Here is a 15,348-nt window from a genome sequence, read left to right on the forward strand (position 1 = left end):
CGCAACTCCCACACGGCCACACTGGCCAACTTCGGGCGCCCTTCGATTCAATTTAGGCTTGAAACCATGATTTTGCCAAGAGCTCGGATTTCGGTTCGATTCAATTTATCTTCACCATGATTTTGCCAAGGGCTCGACTTGAATTTTGATTCAATTCGATTTATCTTGATCGTACGTCGTAAGTTGGGTGGGGGCGCCCGATGCGGCAACGGAGGAGTCGGAGGTGACATCAACAGTCAACGACGATTGCTGTAACGATCAATGATGCAGTGGGATTGCGGGATGATTAAAAAAAGTGAGGGACTTTATTGCAAAAGTGTCATACTGTTGGAAGAAATAACAACACTTTAATAAAGGTATATATTGTTATTTAATTTTTTCATGGAATTGATAGAAAAAGGGTGACATTGGTGGATTAGTTTCATTTTTATTTGCAACTGCTATTAAAAACAGACAAAAAAAATGCAACTCATCACATATAACTCAAAGGTATATGCGTCTGTTGACACTTCTACTAATATGTTCTGAGATCTCTAGAGTAAGATCTCCATAATAGCTCGTACGGAGGGAGTATATATTTCAAATTGTATCTAACATTTTTAATAGCAACGGTAGAATCCAAACAGGACGACGTGTTTGGTGGTGCCAGTCCAGCTCCCCTGATCCAGCCCGTGCTTCCGGCCATTACGCCCTGATAGCAGCGCCCATCCCGCCATCCGTCGGGCACCTTGAAACGTGGCGTATCACGACGGTTGTGTCGCTGCGTGCCCGAGGCCGAAGGCTTGGGGACGCTCGTGCCGTAACGGCATCTTGGCCTCATCCCGCGCGCCCCGCGTCGCCGTCTGCTGTCGCGTTCCGCATCGCGCCGCGCCGCGCCACGTGAATTCCAAGGGTAGGGCCGTATGGGGAGCAGGGAATCAGCAGCATACGTCCCTGTCTCGCGCGTCCGTCGCCGCTCCGCGCGCGCCCAGGCTCCAGAGAGTCCAAGAGCCCAGGCGAGAGCCCCTTCCGCGCCGCGGCGGGACCTTGTGGACTGGACGCAGGCGCAGCTAGCCGATGGCAGGCACGACGGGCGGCGCCGCTGCCACCGCGCCGGGCAAGAAGGGCGAAACGCCGGCCGCCACGCGTTCTGGTACCCCATCTCCCCTGCCTTGTGTTTCCCCTCCTCCTCTGGGTCAACCCTCTGGTCTGGTGCCGTGTGCATCGCCCGTGGCCGCCGGCGTCCACGGTGACGTGATCTTGTGGCCTGATTTCCTCAGAAAGGCGCTGCTCTGTTTTGCGCGCAATTCTGAAGCTTTCCAGGCAGGGCAGGGGCGCACGTTTGACCACCGCGGTTCTTGCCTCGCAGGCGCGCTCAAGAGGCTGCCGCTAGCTCTGCTCGTGTTCTTCGCGGCGCTGCTGTACAGCCAGATCCAGCCGCCGCCGTCGAAGGTCCCCGGCGCGCCGGGCGGGCCTCCGGTGACCGCGCCCAGAACGAGGCTCAGGGACGGCAGGCACCTGGCGTACCTGGAATCCGGCGTCCCCAAGGAGGAGGCCAGGTACAAGATCATCTTTGTCCACGGCTTCGATTGCTGCAGATACGACGTGCTGAACGTCTCCCAGGTGCACAGATACGAGCGGTTTCTCTTGTCAACCGATAAATTACTCTGGAAAACCTTTTGCTTCTTTTGACACAGCAGCAATCCGCTTTTACCTGCTTTTTGAGAAAGGCGTTTTGATTTTGTGATGACGAGCTGTTGGGAATTGGTGCAGGGGCTGTTGCAGGAGCTGGGCATCTACCTGCTGTCGTTCGACCGGCCCGGGTACGCCGAGAGCGACGCCCACCCGGCCCGGACGGAGAAGAGCATCGCCCTCGACATTGCGGAGCTCGCCGACAACCTCCAGCTCGGCCCCAAGTTCCATCTCATCGGCTTCTCCATGGGCGGCGAGATCATGTGGAGCTGCCTCAAATACATCCCTCACAGGTGGATCGATCATACTGGCCAACACTCTAATTCATCATGCGGTCTGCGTTCTTCAGACTTGCAGTACTGATCGATCATTTTGCACCATGAAATCGCCCGACCAGGCTCGCCGGCGTAGCGATCCTCGCCCCGGTCGGCAACTACTGGTGGTCCGGCTTCCCGGCGGACGTGGTCGAGGAGGCCTGGTACGTGCAGTTCCCGCAGGACCAGCGCGCAGTCTGGGTCGCCCACCACCTGCCGTGGCTGACGCACTGGTGGAACACCCAGAACCTATTCCACAGCTCCAGCGTCAAGGGCAAGAACCCTATCATCTTGTCCAAGGAAGACACGGCTCTGTCTCAAAAGTTCTTGGACCGAACCTACAAGGCAAGACGATCGAACAGCCAGCATCGCATGGCTTGAGCCTCGGGCCATGATCGATCCATCTCTGACTCGGATCGTGCTCTGGTTCTTGCAGGAGCAGGTCCGGCAGCTGGGGGAGCACGACTCCCTGCACCGCGACATGATGGTCGGGTTCGGGAAGTGGGGCTGGAGCCCCCTGGAGATGGAGAACCCGTTCGCCGGCGCCGGGGACGAGGTGAAGGTGCACCTGTGGCACGGCGTCGAGGACCTCTTCGTGCCGGTTCAACTGTCGCGGTACATCAGCAAAAAGCTCCCCTGGGTCATCTACCATGAGCTCCCGACGGCCGGCCACCTGTTCCCGGCCGCCGACGGGATGCCGGACGTTATCGTCAGGTCGCTGCTGCTCGGAGATGAGTGATCGGTACTTTTCTTTTCTTTTCTTTTTTTATGAGCGGTCAATATTAGTGATGCAGCTGCAGGACGACGTGTACTCGCCTTCTGCACCGTTGTACAGCTCGATCGCTCGTACAAAAATTATGGCATGAGTTGATGACTTCAGTAATAAGGCTTGTTTAGTTGCTAAAATTGGGAGTGCTAAAATTACTGTGCCGGCACTGTAGCACACTGTAGCGTTTCGTTTGTATTTGTGAATTATTATCCAAACATTGACTAATTAGGCTCAAAAGATTTGTCTCGCAAAGTACAACAAAACTGTGCAATTAGTTTTTAATTTCATCTACATAAATGTACTCCATGCATGTACCGTAAGTTTGATATGATGGGAAATCTTCTTTTTGCATAGTGTCAAAGTTATGAGTTGGAGGTGAGGTAAACAAGGGCTAATAATGTTGCAGATGAGATTCGCTTAAGCTGTTTAACTACGCAATGGAATTTCTGTATTGTTGTTATTTGGTGGTTTCGCTACGACGAGTTAGCTTGGCGATATATTGACAAAACATAATATTTGCAGTCACTGTCCAATCAACAAGGGTGCAGTTTGACCATTTTTTTCAACGGATTAAAAAGAAAGGTTGTGGAGTGCATCACATATATGGCTATTGCGATGCCTAATGATTTTTATTAGAGTGTCACTGTCCAATTAATGCTAATGTCTCTTTCAAAAGCATGATTCTCAGAAATATAAGAATAGGAAAAATATAAAATTGGGGTGCGCCCGCAAATGAAATACTACATAAATTTATAGCACAGAAAAAAGATACAAAACATTTATTTGGATGGACCACGCTATCCCGCGACAGGTGCCACTCCACTGCTTTGGAGCATCATACGGTACTTAAACGTTGCTATTTATAGAAGGGGTAAACATAAATCGTTATTCAACTCCTCTACAAAAATTATAATATTTTAATTAGCTGGCATGATTGGAGAAAAAAATTCATGTACCGTCCCTTCCAGATGAGGGAAGTGATATGTTAGTTACGGGGAATGCTAGTATATTTTTTTTAAATGAGCATAACTCACTCATCAAGTGTCCATTTTTAATTCCGTTTGCGCCATTGTGTTTCTAGTGATGAGATCTACAAAACAAGATCCATATCCAATATGTTTTGATGCTGTTTTATATGACTGGCAACTTATGGACAAACTGTGTAGCAACTTATAAACAAAATGCTGTGTAGCAACTTATAAACAAAATAGTGGTATTATCAGTCAACTTATATGGAGGATATGCATCAATTTACGAAGAGACTATGTATCAACATATACAACAACATTTTGTCGACTTATTTATACATGTACTATTACCTTAAATAGAACCGTATAAACATTACTTAAGTACAAATAGTGATACTTTGGCTAACAACGAATACAACAGCATTATATCAACTTATGTGTAGTTGTGCTAACAGCATAAGTTGCTACACACCTTTTACAGAAGTAGCCACTACATGTACAACATAAATTGCCGGTCCAAAAAAATATTTCAAAATATATGCATGATGGATCTACACTCCATATGAAAGTTATAGTATTTTTAAAGAGCTGAAACAACTATTGCAAATTACGTCATTTAAATTTCAGGTTGCAACGGAACGTTCCCCTTTAGGTTGGTCCGGCGCTCACTGGTGAAGATGCACCCACGCTCGCCGAGGATGAAGACCCCGGGCCCGCTGGTGAAGGCGACCACGGGCGCCTCCAAATCAGGCACCCCGTCACCAGTCGTGTCGTCACCTTCGCCTTAAGTTGCCGGGATGAGAGGAGAGGAGGAGTCGAGTGGGAACAAGAGAGAGGAGAGCGGAGGAGTCGCGAGTGTAAGTGACGCGTCGGGAGAGGAGAGGCAAGGTGGCCGGGAAACCCCCGCTAATATACCGACGGGAGGTAACCCTAGCCGGTTCAAAAACTAACACGAAGGCCTGCTCGGTCTCCCGCCTTCCTTCCACGTCCACGAAAAGGCACCCGTGTGAGCTTATACCCCATGAAACAGTCGAAATTGACGTTCCACGCTGTGCAGGTTAGCAGGCTGAATTTGCACCCGGCGGCCCTGGCCCTTGGCACCCTTCAGCGTACCAACAAGGCCGGTTGCACCCCGCAGGCGTAGCTGAAGGTCGGTCCGGACTACCATATTAGCCAAGCGCGTACTACGGTTGGAGCAGCCGCCGTTACAGAAGGGATTCCTCTGTAGGGTTCGTCTTCGGAGTCATTGACGTATGGTCCAGCTCCATGTGCCAGTGATCCAACTACATTGACCAGTACTTCGGTTACGGAACAAGCTGAATACCCAATCGGTTAAAAATCAAATTGTTCAGTACTCTGTCTGAAAACACTGCCCACATGCAGGCGTGTTCACTTCTGTCACCAAGTCATACTGCAAAGTCTGCAATACTAATACTGCATCAATGTCTACCGTCACCTTATCTTTTTTTTAGCCGTGGGGCCCGTGACATTTTTAGGCTGCCCGGTATCAACAAAAGACCGGGGATATCCCAGTGGACACTAGTGGCCGGCAGAAAGCGGCAGGTTTAAGACCACTTGGGTCTCGGCTTGCCTCCGGTTACTGCAATTAGATCCTCATCTCCCGGCTCCCGCGTACTGAAACTTTGCTTACCGGCACCCCTGCTCTTGTCCCCAGCCAACGCCGTCTGCCGCAGCTGTGAAGTTGTCTCTGCCGGCGGCTGTCTTCCTACCCATGGCCGTGTCCGGCGAGAAGCGGCCTCCGCCGCCGGCCCCTGCCTCCGGTGGTACATGCTCTCTCCTTCTTTTTTCGTGTATGCTCCATAGTTCCATGCCTTGTCCGGCGGTACCTGTTTCTGACTTGCTGAGTTACTGTTTCCTTTCTTTATCTTGATTCGTGATTAGACTGGTGTTCGCTTGTGTCCGTGATTAGATGTGATCTCTGAATTTGTTCATAGATTAGTACTAATCAAGACACAAGATCACATCTGGATGCAAGCATGAAGCCGGGAACTTGTTGCCCTTGGTTTTGTTTTTTCCCTTTTTAGATAGCAGTTTTGACTCTTTGTTCGATCTGAATTGTATGCAAAGTTGATCAACTTTTCATGCTCTTAGTAATAGCTTGTAGCGCAATATACATGTCCCTATCCGTACATTTTTTTTAATATTCATTTGATTCTTCCAATTAAAAAAGGTAAAAATTTAAGAAAGCATCCTATCTGTTTTTTGTTTCTAGAAGAACGTGAACGTATGTAGTTGCATTTTGTTTTAACATTATCTTAGTTACAGAGGTGCCTTCTAGAATCCAGATGACCCAAAGGAAGACACATATGGTCTTACGGATAGTGAAGTGCTCTCTCTATTGCTGATAGTGAAATGCTACTTTTTCTCAATTTTTTGGGAAAATTTGGCTTATTTAGTCCTTTAATGTGAATAACAAGCAACGCGCCCAAATAGTAAAGCAATACCTCTAAGAGCATAAGCAATACCTCTAAGAGCATATCATACCTCTAAGGGGATACTAGGGGCTAAACTTTAGCCCTGTCATATCGGATGTTCGGATGCTAATTAGGAGGACTAAACATGAGCTAATTATAAAACTAATTGCAGAACCATGAACTAATTCGCGAGATAAATCTATTAAGTCTAATTAATCCATCATTAGTAACTATTTGCTAATGATGGATTAATTATGAATTAATTAGACTTAATAGATTCGTCTCGCGAATTAGTCTCCATCTGTGTAATTTGTTTTGTAATTAGCCTATGTTTAATACTATGTCCTAAGATTATCTTGATTTGGTCCAATTTTTTCTTTCTATAAAAACAGTATAAACCGATTACCGAAGAATCTGATCAAAGTATTGTTCAATCTATGGAAAGACAGAATTGACTCTGGATGCGCGTGCGTTGAAGTTGACGCCATTCTTATTGTTCGGTTCGGATTCCCGGACTAAACTTTAGTCCCTATTACATCGAATATTTAAATACTAATTAGATGTATTAAATATAGACTATTTACAAAACTCATTGCACAGATGGAGGCTAAACAGCGAGACAAATCTATTAAGCTTAATTAGTCCATGATTTGACAATGTGTTGCTACAGTAATCATTTGCTAAAAATGGATTAATTAGGCTTAATAGATTCGTCTCGCCGTTTAGCCTCCATCTGTGTAATTAGTTTTATAATTATGTCATATTTAATCCTTCTAATTAGCCTCCAAACATTCGATGTGACTTGGACTAAACTTGAGCTCTAGGATCCAAACACCAGAAACCAAGGACAACGCTCCCCAGTTTCTCACTGAAACTAGACTTTTGAGCACGACATTGACAGCTTAAGCTGACATATTCTGTCATCAAAGTCAATTTTCTTCTTCGTGGGTGACAGGTGCATCTTATAGTTAATTGTTATTTGGGACATCAGTCTTTAGCTGCTGTGGACCATCGATTCTCCTGAATCCTGATCGGACTTTACTAGTCTGCAAATGGTCTGTGACATTTTCAATTCAGGGTGTTTGCTTAGGATATTTCAGAGACGTCTATTTTGTCTGACGCCCCTTGAGGACCGCAGTAAGGGTTTGAAATGGATGTAAAAGGCGGCTAGAAGAGATGTCGTGCACTTCATACACATGTTGAAAGATTCCATATTTGATTTATGCCAAAAACTCAACTTCAGAGAAGTCTAACATTTATTCAGCAAAATAAATTGCAGACACGTTCAGACTAGTGCGTTGTTTCAGTCATGCTATGACACCGTATCAGTGTAACGAACTAATTTGTGCTCATTTCACTCAAAGGGATAGCGAGGAAGCTTATGCTGGCACTGTTTGTGTCCTTGTCGGCGCTGTTGTACAAGCAGCTACAGCCGCCACCGCCGAAGATCCCGGGCTCGCCGGGCGGTCCTCCGGTCACGGCAACCAGAACAAGGCTCAGTGACGGCAGGTACCTGGCCTACCTGGAATCCGGCGTCCCGAAGGAGGAGGCCAAGTACAGGATCATCTTTGTCCATGGATTCGACTCCTGCAGATACGACGCGCTCCCAATCTCCACGGCATGTTTTGTTACCTGCTGTTTTTTTAACCCATCTGACAGACTGAACAATCGAAGTGACAGTTTCATGGACTGAAAACCGGTGCAGGAGCTGGCACAAGAGCTGGGCATCTACCTGCTGTCCTTCGACCGGCCCGGTTACGCAGAGAGCGACCCGCATCCGGGCCGGACGGAGAAGAGCATCGCCCTCGACATCGCGGAGCTCGCCGACAACCTCCAGCTGGGCCCCAAGTTCTACCTCGCCGGCTTCTCCATGGGCGGCGAGATCATGTGGAGCTGCCTCAAGTACATCCCACACAGGTAGTGTAGCTGTGTAGTGAACTAGTGGGAGTTTTTTCTTCTCACCTGAGCAATCAGATTCAGGTCAGCAAGCCTGAACACTGTCCCCATCATGGCCGGCGCAGGCTCTTCGGCGTGGCCATCCTCGGCCCCGTGGGCAACTACTGGTGGTCCGGCTTGCCGTCGAACGTGTCGTGGGACGCCTGGTACCAGCAGCTCCCGCAGGACCAGTGGGCGGTCTGGGTCGCGCATCACCTCCCATGGCTGACCTACTGGTGGAACAGCCAGAAGCTCTTCCCGGCCTCCAGCGTCATCGCCTACAACCCCGCCCTCCTGTCCGAAGAAGACAAGCTGGTCATCCCAAAGTTCGTCCACAGAACCTACATGGTAATCAAGAATCAGTGATACTCCGTGCTCATCTTGTCGCCATGGAATTCCTTCGGATTGTGCTCACGGGTTTGCTGTGTGATTTATTTGCAGCCGCAGATCAGGCAGCAGGGGGAGCACGAGTGCCTGCACCGGGACATGATGGTCGGGTTCGGGAAGTGGAGCTGGAGCCCGCTGCAGCTGGAGGACCCGTTCGCCGGCGGTGACGGGCAGCAGGGGAAGGTGCACCTGTGGCACGGCGCCGAGGACCTCATCGTGCCGGTCAGCCTGTCGAGGTACATCAGCGAGAAGCTGCCGTGGGTCGTGTACCACGAGCTCCCCAAGTCGGGGCACCTCTTCCCGATCGCCGACGGGATGGCCGACGCCATTGTCAAGTCCCTGCTGCTCGGACACGATGGTTCTACATGATTGAATCTGCACTCATGTTTCTCCATCGCTCACCGGTGGAAAAACGATATTCCATCTTCAACAAAAATCTCAGTTATTTTTGACCCGGGATTAAAATCTCTTGATGTCGTGGGTTCGAATCCCACACACCGCACACACGTATATTTCACGTGAATATGTTTTGCACGAATTACTACTAAATAAGGTTCCATTTTATGTAAGAATTTCGTGGAATTATTTGGCATGAGTTGATGTGTGGTAGTTCTCGCTCATTGAAACATGTCTTTTTTTTTCCTTTGTCGCACCTGGTTCGGTGGAATGATCAAAGAAATGGAATCGCAACACGGTCTCATTTGGTTGCTTCGTTAGTGGAATATGGGGCTTATTAAGCCCCATATAAGCCCATCAACTACCCCTACCTCCTTCCCCAACTTCTTGCTCTCGACACGACGCCACCTCAGCCCCTCCTGCTCCCCCCCAACGCATGCCAATCCTATATAGCTTCCGGTGGCCCGTTAGCTATATGACTTCCATTGTTTAAAATTCGTGTGCATAATTTTTATCAGTTGGATTCTCCTCTCCTCCAACCCTACCCCCCATCCCTGTGCAAGCCGCCGCCGCCGGCCCTGAGCATGCCGATGCCGCTGCCCTCCCCCCCCCCCCCAATGCTCGCGGACAGCCCCGCGGGGCGTGCTGGCCGCAGGTGCCACCGTCAGCCCCCGCGCGCGCAGCGCCGTGCGCCCCTGCCGCCGTGCATGCTGCCACTGTTGGAGAAGGACACTGATTTTTTTTTTCAGAATGTTGATATTGGTGTTAGTAGATGTGTTAAATCTATTTTATTTAAATGTTGGAATAGTTCAAGAAAAATGTTGAAAGTAGTTATTTTTCCAAAAATATTGAACGTAGTATTTCTAAATATTGATTTATTTCTCAGAAAATGTTGAATGAATCTTCCGAAATGTTGAATTTATTTATCTATAAGTTGGGCTTATTAGTTAGGTCTAATGGGTTTTAAAGCCATGTTACTTATCCAACACTCGGAAGCTATATAGGAGCCCCCCACCAAGCGCCACTGCCCGCTTGCCTGCCCTTCCTAATCCCATGGGCATCCTCGCCCCCGCCGCTGGTCACCAGCCCATCCACCGGCCAGCCGGCCAGCCGTGCCGCCGGCTGAACCATCACCACCACCGGTCCTCCGACGCCCTCACCCCCTCCTCTTCTATGGCCGCCAGCCACTGGAGCCACCACCCTAGCAACCCCGAACCCTAACCCTAACCCCGCCGCCAGCCGCTCCCTCCACCTCCCGCCCGCTCCTCCGGTCATGCTCCTCTACGGCAACGCGCACGAGCGACGGCGCGAGACAGGTGAGCTGAGTGTTGGATATGATCCGAATTATAACGTGAGTCTTGTGGGGGACGCCTGGAGGGCCCACGGTTCGGGTTATGTGTTTAGTGGATTTGTTTCCATATTTGGCTGCAATCAGTTTAGTCCGCCCTATATATACATCTTGTAAGCAACGTAGAAAGAGTAAGATGGCTCATTATATTCCGTGCGTTGTAACTCTCTCATTACAGTGAAGATCATCGATTGGTGTCCGTTAGTTTTTTTAAGAGTTTTTCACGTAAAAATCGTGTCTGATGTTATTTTCGCATTATTTGCAAACACTGAGGGAGAAGAAGGAGATGGTGCGGCTCCGGACGGTCGCACGAAATCTCCAACATTAGAATCCATATATAGGATCTCCGGCGGAATATGGCCCATACATTTTGATGTGCGCTGTGGGCCTTTTCGCCTGCTGAGAGCCCGTGGGCGCTACCACGAAGTAAGAAAGCCCATGAAGCTAGTACGCTGTGTGAGCGCACACCCTCCTCGGCCCCCTTCCGCCATCGAGCCCATCGTTACTGATCCCGTGCGGCGGCGCCTACAGTTTCAGTGTCGCGATACCTCGTCACGTAGCGCCCTCGACCTGTAGCGCGTTCGAGTGGCAGCCGCCTGTGTTTTCGTTTTCACGCCTTTTCTCCCCGCAAACTGCCAAAAGAAAAAGGGAGGGGACACGGCGACACGCACAGGCGTCACCCGAGCCGAGAGCAGCAGGCGAGCCGTCCCCACGAGGGCATCCGGTGAATGGTGCAACGCCGACGAGGACCGCAGGTGACAGCAGCACGGCCTACGCGACGGGGGCCAGTTTGTCTTTGCTTGGCCGGAACCCGCGGTCACGCATCCACCCCGACCCCGCACGCGCACATCGTGAGGGCGAAAACCAGCGGGAGGCGCCGGGCTCCCGGCACACGCGCGACACACCAGCGAATCAGCGGGGAGAAAAAAGCAGCGCGTGCCGTCGGCTCGGTTCGCAGGGAGGCGTGGCTGCGTCGCCGTCCAAGGAAAGGAGGGGCAGATGACGGTGAGAAGATGAGGGTGTCAGGAACTTTTTTGTGCTTCCAATATGAGATAGATGTTGACTTTTGTCAAAATATCTAGGCCTTGAAATGGGAATATCACAATGCATGGAACTAGCTAGACTTAACTATTCACCATCTATATTCATGACATTAACTTGGAAACACCAAATTTGGGACTTTAATTTGAATAAGGAAATGAATATTCAGTGTCCGGATGCCTAGACTGGTCATGGTCCAAAAAAGGTGAACCACCCAAAAAAAAGATGGACTATTGCATCATTTGAAAACGTGGACAGGGGAAAAGCTTCAAACTTTAACCTTTACCCCAAAACTTTGAAAAAATTGACTTCCAATAGCAAATTTGGTAAAAAAAAAACAATTTGATGGCGGTAGGTGAACGTGGATCCATCATAGGGCCAAATGATAAAGAGGGAGACCTAGCATTGAAATGGGGGAAGAGAGTGTGACTGTCGTAAAATTTGATGCTTAAGGTTAGAACAAAGAGAAAGGATTGGAGTTACAACTTTGTGGCACACAGCTGGCACGCGCCACATCAGGGGATGTTGTCCCCTTCAATCCTTCATTGATATGTTCTACATGGGCCACAAAGGTCATGCACACGGTTGTGCAAATAGTAGGGTACACCCGCAACTAGAAGAAAGCATGCTAAGAAAGAGCTGAGAGGTGAGGTCAAAGGAGGTTTTCAGTGTAACATGTTACTACACGACGAAATAGGTGCAGATTAGTTAGTGACAGTGGTTAAAAAATAAATTATTTCTCTTTTGCCATCTCAATTGAGCTAGCTCTGAAGATTTTTTTTTTAAAAAAAGAATCTAACTGGAGAGTTACCAATCATACTAAAAATAAAGAAGAACCTCATCCTGGACAGTACGATGAAGCAACAACCCTAAAGAGTCGAGCGACGACAACAACTAACGATTAAAGGCAAGCGTAAGCAACAAGAGCAAGCAACTAATCTTCGATTCATGGAGATTCAAAGTCTTGGTAAACGGCAACTCTCTAGTCCTGTACACCGATCTTGTGCAAACACTGCACGGTCCAATTAACCCACAGTCCACACACCCAGAGCCTGTTCGCTTCAGCTTATAAGCTGGCTGAAAAGCTGAAACGGCTGATTTGTTGTGAGAGGAAAATACTGTTCGGTGGCTGATAAGCCAGCTGAATAAGCTGAAGCGAACAGGCCCCCAAGTGCCTTCGCGCCCACCAACCAACTGCAAACTTCTCCCATCGGTGGCACTGTACGTAGATGCACAGCCGGGTCAGATTCTTGGCGTTTAAGGGTGGTGGGCGCCCACCCCCAACTCGCCGAGCGCTCCGTGGCCCCGCAAAAAATCAAATCCCGCCGTGCGAGCGGCGGATCACCCCATTGGCCCTGGTGCGTCCAGGCCGCCCCGCGCTGCCGCCAGCCTCAGAAACGCGCGCACCCGCTCGCTACGGCGCGCCACCGCGGCCGCGGCTTCTTAACAGTACGATCGTGAGTAACCAGGCCTCCGCCCAGTCCACGTCGCGCGGCGCGGGCAGCCACATGTAGCCGCGGGGGCAGCAGGCCACGCTCCCCTCGCGGCCACCATAGGCGCGCGCCCCTGACCTGACGAGACGATCGATCGATCGCGCGCCTTCTCCCTCACCTCTCCGGCCTCCTAATTCCTAACGTGTCCGCCTCGTCCCCCACCCGTCCCCCACCTCCTCGCGCGCCCTCTGATCTTTTTCCTCCTCCTCCCGCGCCCCTCGCATTATATCGCCGTGCTAGGAGCCAGCCAAGAACCGGTGCTGCTCCACTAGGTACGGATCGGCCGGGCCACCGCGGGGGTTTCTTGGTCGTGGTGCTTGTAGCTCGGTCGAGATCGGCTGCATGGCGTCCTCCGGCGACGTCGAAGCGGCCGTGGATGCTGTGGAGGTGGAGCAGCCGGCCAAGGCATGCGACGGTGAAACCAGTTCGCCAGCGACGACCACGACGGAAGAGAGCGAGCCGGTGCGGCAGGAGCAGCAGCATGAAGACACAGAGTCCGACGCCGATCACCATGAGGCGGTGGCGCCGCCAGACGAGGCGGCCGCGGAGGTGTCGGCGTCGGAGGAGCCAGAGCGGCAGAAGCCGATGGTTGCGGAGGAGGAGGTGGAGCCCGAGGCGGCCGCGGATGATCATCAGGAGAGCACGCGGGAGAGGCTGAAGCGGCACAGGCGGGAGATGGCCGGGAGGGTGTGGGTGCCGGAGCTGTGGGGGCAGGAGAAGCTGCTCAAGGACTGGGTGGACTGCGCCGTCTTCGACCGCCCGCTGGTGCCGGCGGGGCTGCCCACGGCGCGCCGGGCGCTCATCGCCGAGTGCTGCGGCACGCGCCGCCCGGACCGGACGTCGCCGGCGTCCTCCGCCGGCTCCAGCCCGCTGCGGGTGCACAACGGCTGCTCCTGAACGAGTGATCCTTCCTCTCCACCTGCTTCCATTAGCCTAGCCTGGGTGATCAATAAGCCTTCTTTTTTTAGCTCGAATAAGACATCCTTCTTGTTTCTTTGAGTTGTGAGAAGGTCTTAGCCTCTCGTGTTTACTTTTCTGATCATGTGAATTACATACAAACTTGATTAGCTTATTACCAACACCGCTGATAATTCTGAGATAACGTACTATCTGTTTAAAGTGATCGACGATGAATGCATATAGTTCTGTTGTAACATCTCTCTTTAATGTTTTAGAAGAAAAATAGACCTTGTTTGATATTGCTTTTGACTTTTGCAGCTGCCATTTGCGTACTGTTACTATCGTATGTACCCATGCAGCTTTGATTTTGTTAGCTCATCGCGTTGATTGATTAGACAGTACTCACACTGTTCGGAGTCCGGCTAGTGAGGAAAAAAAAATATCTGCAGCCCGTTAATGAACCTTACGACCGGATTGCAGGTTTAGATCGCCATCTTGATTTAATTCTGCGTGTTAGTAGTTGTTTTTTTTGTCAGGTACTCAGGTGAACATTTCTTGGCGTCGTAATGCACGACGTGGTTTCATGCCGTTCTTTCGTTTCCTCCCATACACAGATGGACATATTCTTGCGTTTGCCTCTTTGGCTCTTTGCCTGTTGCTCTTGTTCATTGTGCATTTCACGGAAAACGTGACCAAGCTAGTACTTGTATATACCTTTGCTACGAAAAGTTTTAAGAATTGTTGATGCGATCTTGCCATTCGCGTTGAAGTTCAAGCTACGACAGGAATCTTTGCTGACGAATATGTGGGTGCTGTGTTTCCAGAAGATCATGCGTGCATGGTCGATTCAATATGATCGTGGACTAAGGTGTGCCACCAAATCCTGTCCACCACTACTGTACTTCTTTTAGAGGGGTGGAGAGAAATCATGATATCTCCTTTGCTCCAAATTAGTAAGAGTAACATGCTTTTTATTTATAGTCTTATCTCTAAAACTCTGGTAGTTTTAGTCACTAAGAGTTTATAGTTTTAGTACGTAGCTTATCGACCAATATATGTAGGAGAGACGTCCACACTAAGAATAACATGTACGAGTTGAAAACGAACCCTTTTTTATTAACTGGGTGACAACCAATACCATTAGCCAATACTATATCAAGGAGATCCTCCAATATTTTTTGAAACCTTCTGAATGACCCTGAAACATATCGTTTTAGAACAAGGCACAGATAGCTAGAACCTTATCTTTACCAGTTTACCATCCACGCCAACCCTCACAAAATGTGCTAGAAAATAAAATAGATACTAGAAATTCTAAGAAAATGGAAACATATGCCATCTCGGTACACTCTAATCACCATTAATAATAATATAACAACGATTGAATCTAATCTGTTTTCTAAAAAATTACTCACACTTTCCATTATGATCCGTAAATTTGCATTTATATTACCTACCCTGTGCCATTATGAAAGGTGACCTAAAGTGACCGGCCTTAATATAAATTTGCATCTAACTACCCACCTATATCATTATTTAAAATATTATAAAAGAATCCCATAAAATTGCATCAAATTTCACACCTCTACCACTATAAAAAAAACAAACCCAAAGTATATTCCTAAATTGCCCTCTTTTGCCATTATATATCAAAAACAAACTCAAACTATACACTAGTGATACATGCCACC

The 15,348-nt window shown here is 49.4% G+C and overlaps 3 protein-coding genes across 5 annotated transcripts; all 3 read left to right on the plus strand.

The window, feature by feature from the left end:
• The first annotated feature begins 887 nt into the window (after positions 1 to 887).
• LOC101762095 lies at positions 888 to 2,976 on the plus strand. Of its 2 annotated transcripts, none has more exons than XM_022828422.1 (5): positions 888 to 1,132; positions 1,349 to 1,538; positions 1,753 to 1,964; positions 2,069 to 2,330; positions 2,422 to 2,976. In XM_022828422.1, exons 1-5 carry the CDS (start codon positions 903 to 905, stop codon positions 2,722 to 2,724), a joined length of 1,197 nt encoding a protein of 398 aa, XP_022684157.1. In that variant the 5' UTR covers positions 888 to 902; the 3' UTR covers positions 2,725 to 2,976. The 2 variants fall into 2 exon arrangements, with proteins under 2 accessions (XP_022684157.1, XP_004975558.1); XM_004975501.3 differs by having other exon boundaries at positions 923 to 1,132; positions 1,349 to 1,602.
• A 2,285-nt stretch (positions 2,977 to 5,261) lies between these two features.
• On the plus strand, positions 5,262 to 9,099 carry LOC101762509. 2 transcript variants are annotated; one of them, XM_022828423.1, is made up of 5 exons: positions 5,262 to 5,506; positions 7,528 to 7,775; positions 7,863 to 8,074; positions 8,179 to 8,440; positions 8,534 to 9,099. In XM_022828423.1, exons 1-5 carry the CDS (start codon positions 5,455 to 5,457, stop codon positions 8,846 to 8,848), a joined length of 1,089 nt encoding a protein of 362 aa, XP_022684158.1. In that variant the 5' UTR covers positions 5,262 to 5,454; the 3' UTR covers positions 8,849 to 9,099. The 2 variants fall into 2 exon arrangements, with proteins under 2 accessions (XP_022684158.1, XP_004975559.1); XM_004975502.3 differs by having other exon boundaries at positions 5,263 to 5,506; positions 7,522 to 7,775.
• Positions 9,100 to 12,729: 3,630 nt separating this feature from the next.
• On the plus strand, positions 12,730 to 13,913 carry LOC101762913 (protein BIC1). Its single transcript, XM_004975503.4, has one exon. The coding sequence runs from the start codon at positions 13,100 to 13,102 to the stop codon at positions 13,652 to 13,654; it is 555 nt and encodes a 184-aa protein (XP_004975560.1). The 5' UTR covers positions 12,730 to 13,099; the 3' UTR covers positions 13,655 to 13,913.
• Positions 13,914 to 15,348: the final 1,435 nt, after the last annotated feature.

Source organism: Setaria italica, chromosome VII (assembly GCF_000263155.2).
Source record: "Setaria italica strain Yugu1 chromosome VII, Setaria_italica_v2.0, whole genome shotgun sequence".
NCBI lineage: Eukaryota > Viridiplantae > Streptophyta > Magnoliopsida > Poales > Poaceae > Setaria > Setaria italica.

Bases quoted from the DNA above. Each gene is read 5' to 3' on its own strand.
- LOC101762095 (XM_022828422.1), top strand. From the start codon at position 903: ATGGGGAGCAGGGAATCAGCAGCATACGTCCCTGTCTCGCGCGTCCGT. The intron at 1,133-1,348 runs GTACCCCATCTC...CTTGCCTCGCAG, and splicing joins GCCGGCCGCCACGCGTTCTG to GCGCGCTCAAGAGGCTGCCG. The intron at 1,965-2,068 runs GTGGATCGATCA...TCGCCCGACCAG, and splicing joins CTCAAATACATCCCTCACAG to GCTCGCCGGCGTAGCGATCC.
- LOC101762509 (XM_004975502.3), top strand. From the start codon at position 5,455: ATGGCCGTGTCCGGCGAGAAGCGGCCTCCGCCGCCGGCCCCTGCCTCC. The intron at 5,507-7,521 runs GTACATGCTCTC...TTTCACTCAAAG, and splicing joins GCCGGCCCCTGCCTCCGGTG to GGATAGCGAGGAAGCTTATG. The intron at 8,441-8,533 runs GTAATCAAGAAT...ATTTATTTGCAG, and splicing joins TCGTCCACAGAACCTACATG to CCGCAGATCAGGCAGCAGGG.
- LOC101762913 (XM_004975503.4), top strand. From the start codon at position 13,100: ATGGCGTCCTCCGGCGACGTCGAAGCGGCCGTGGATGCTGTGGAGGTG.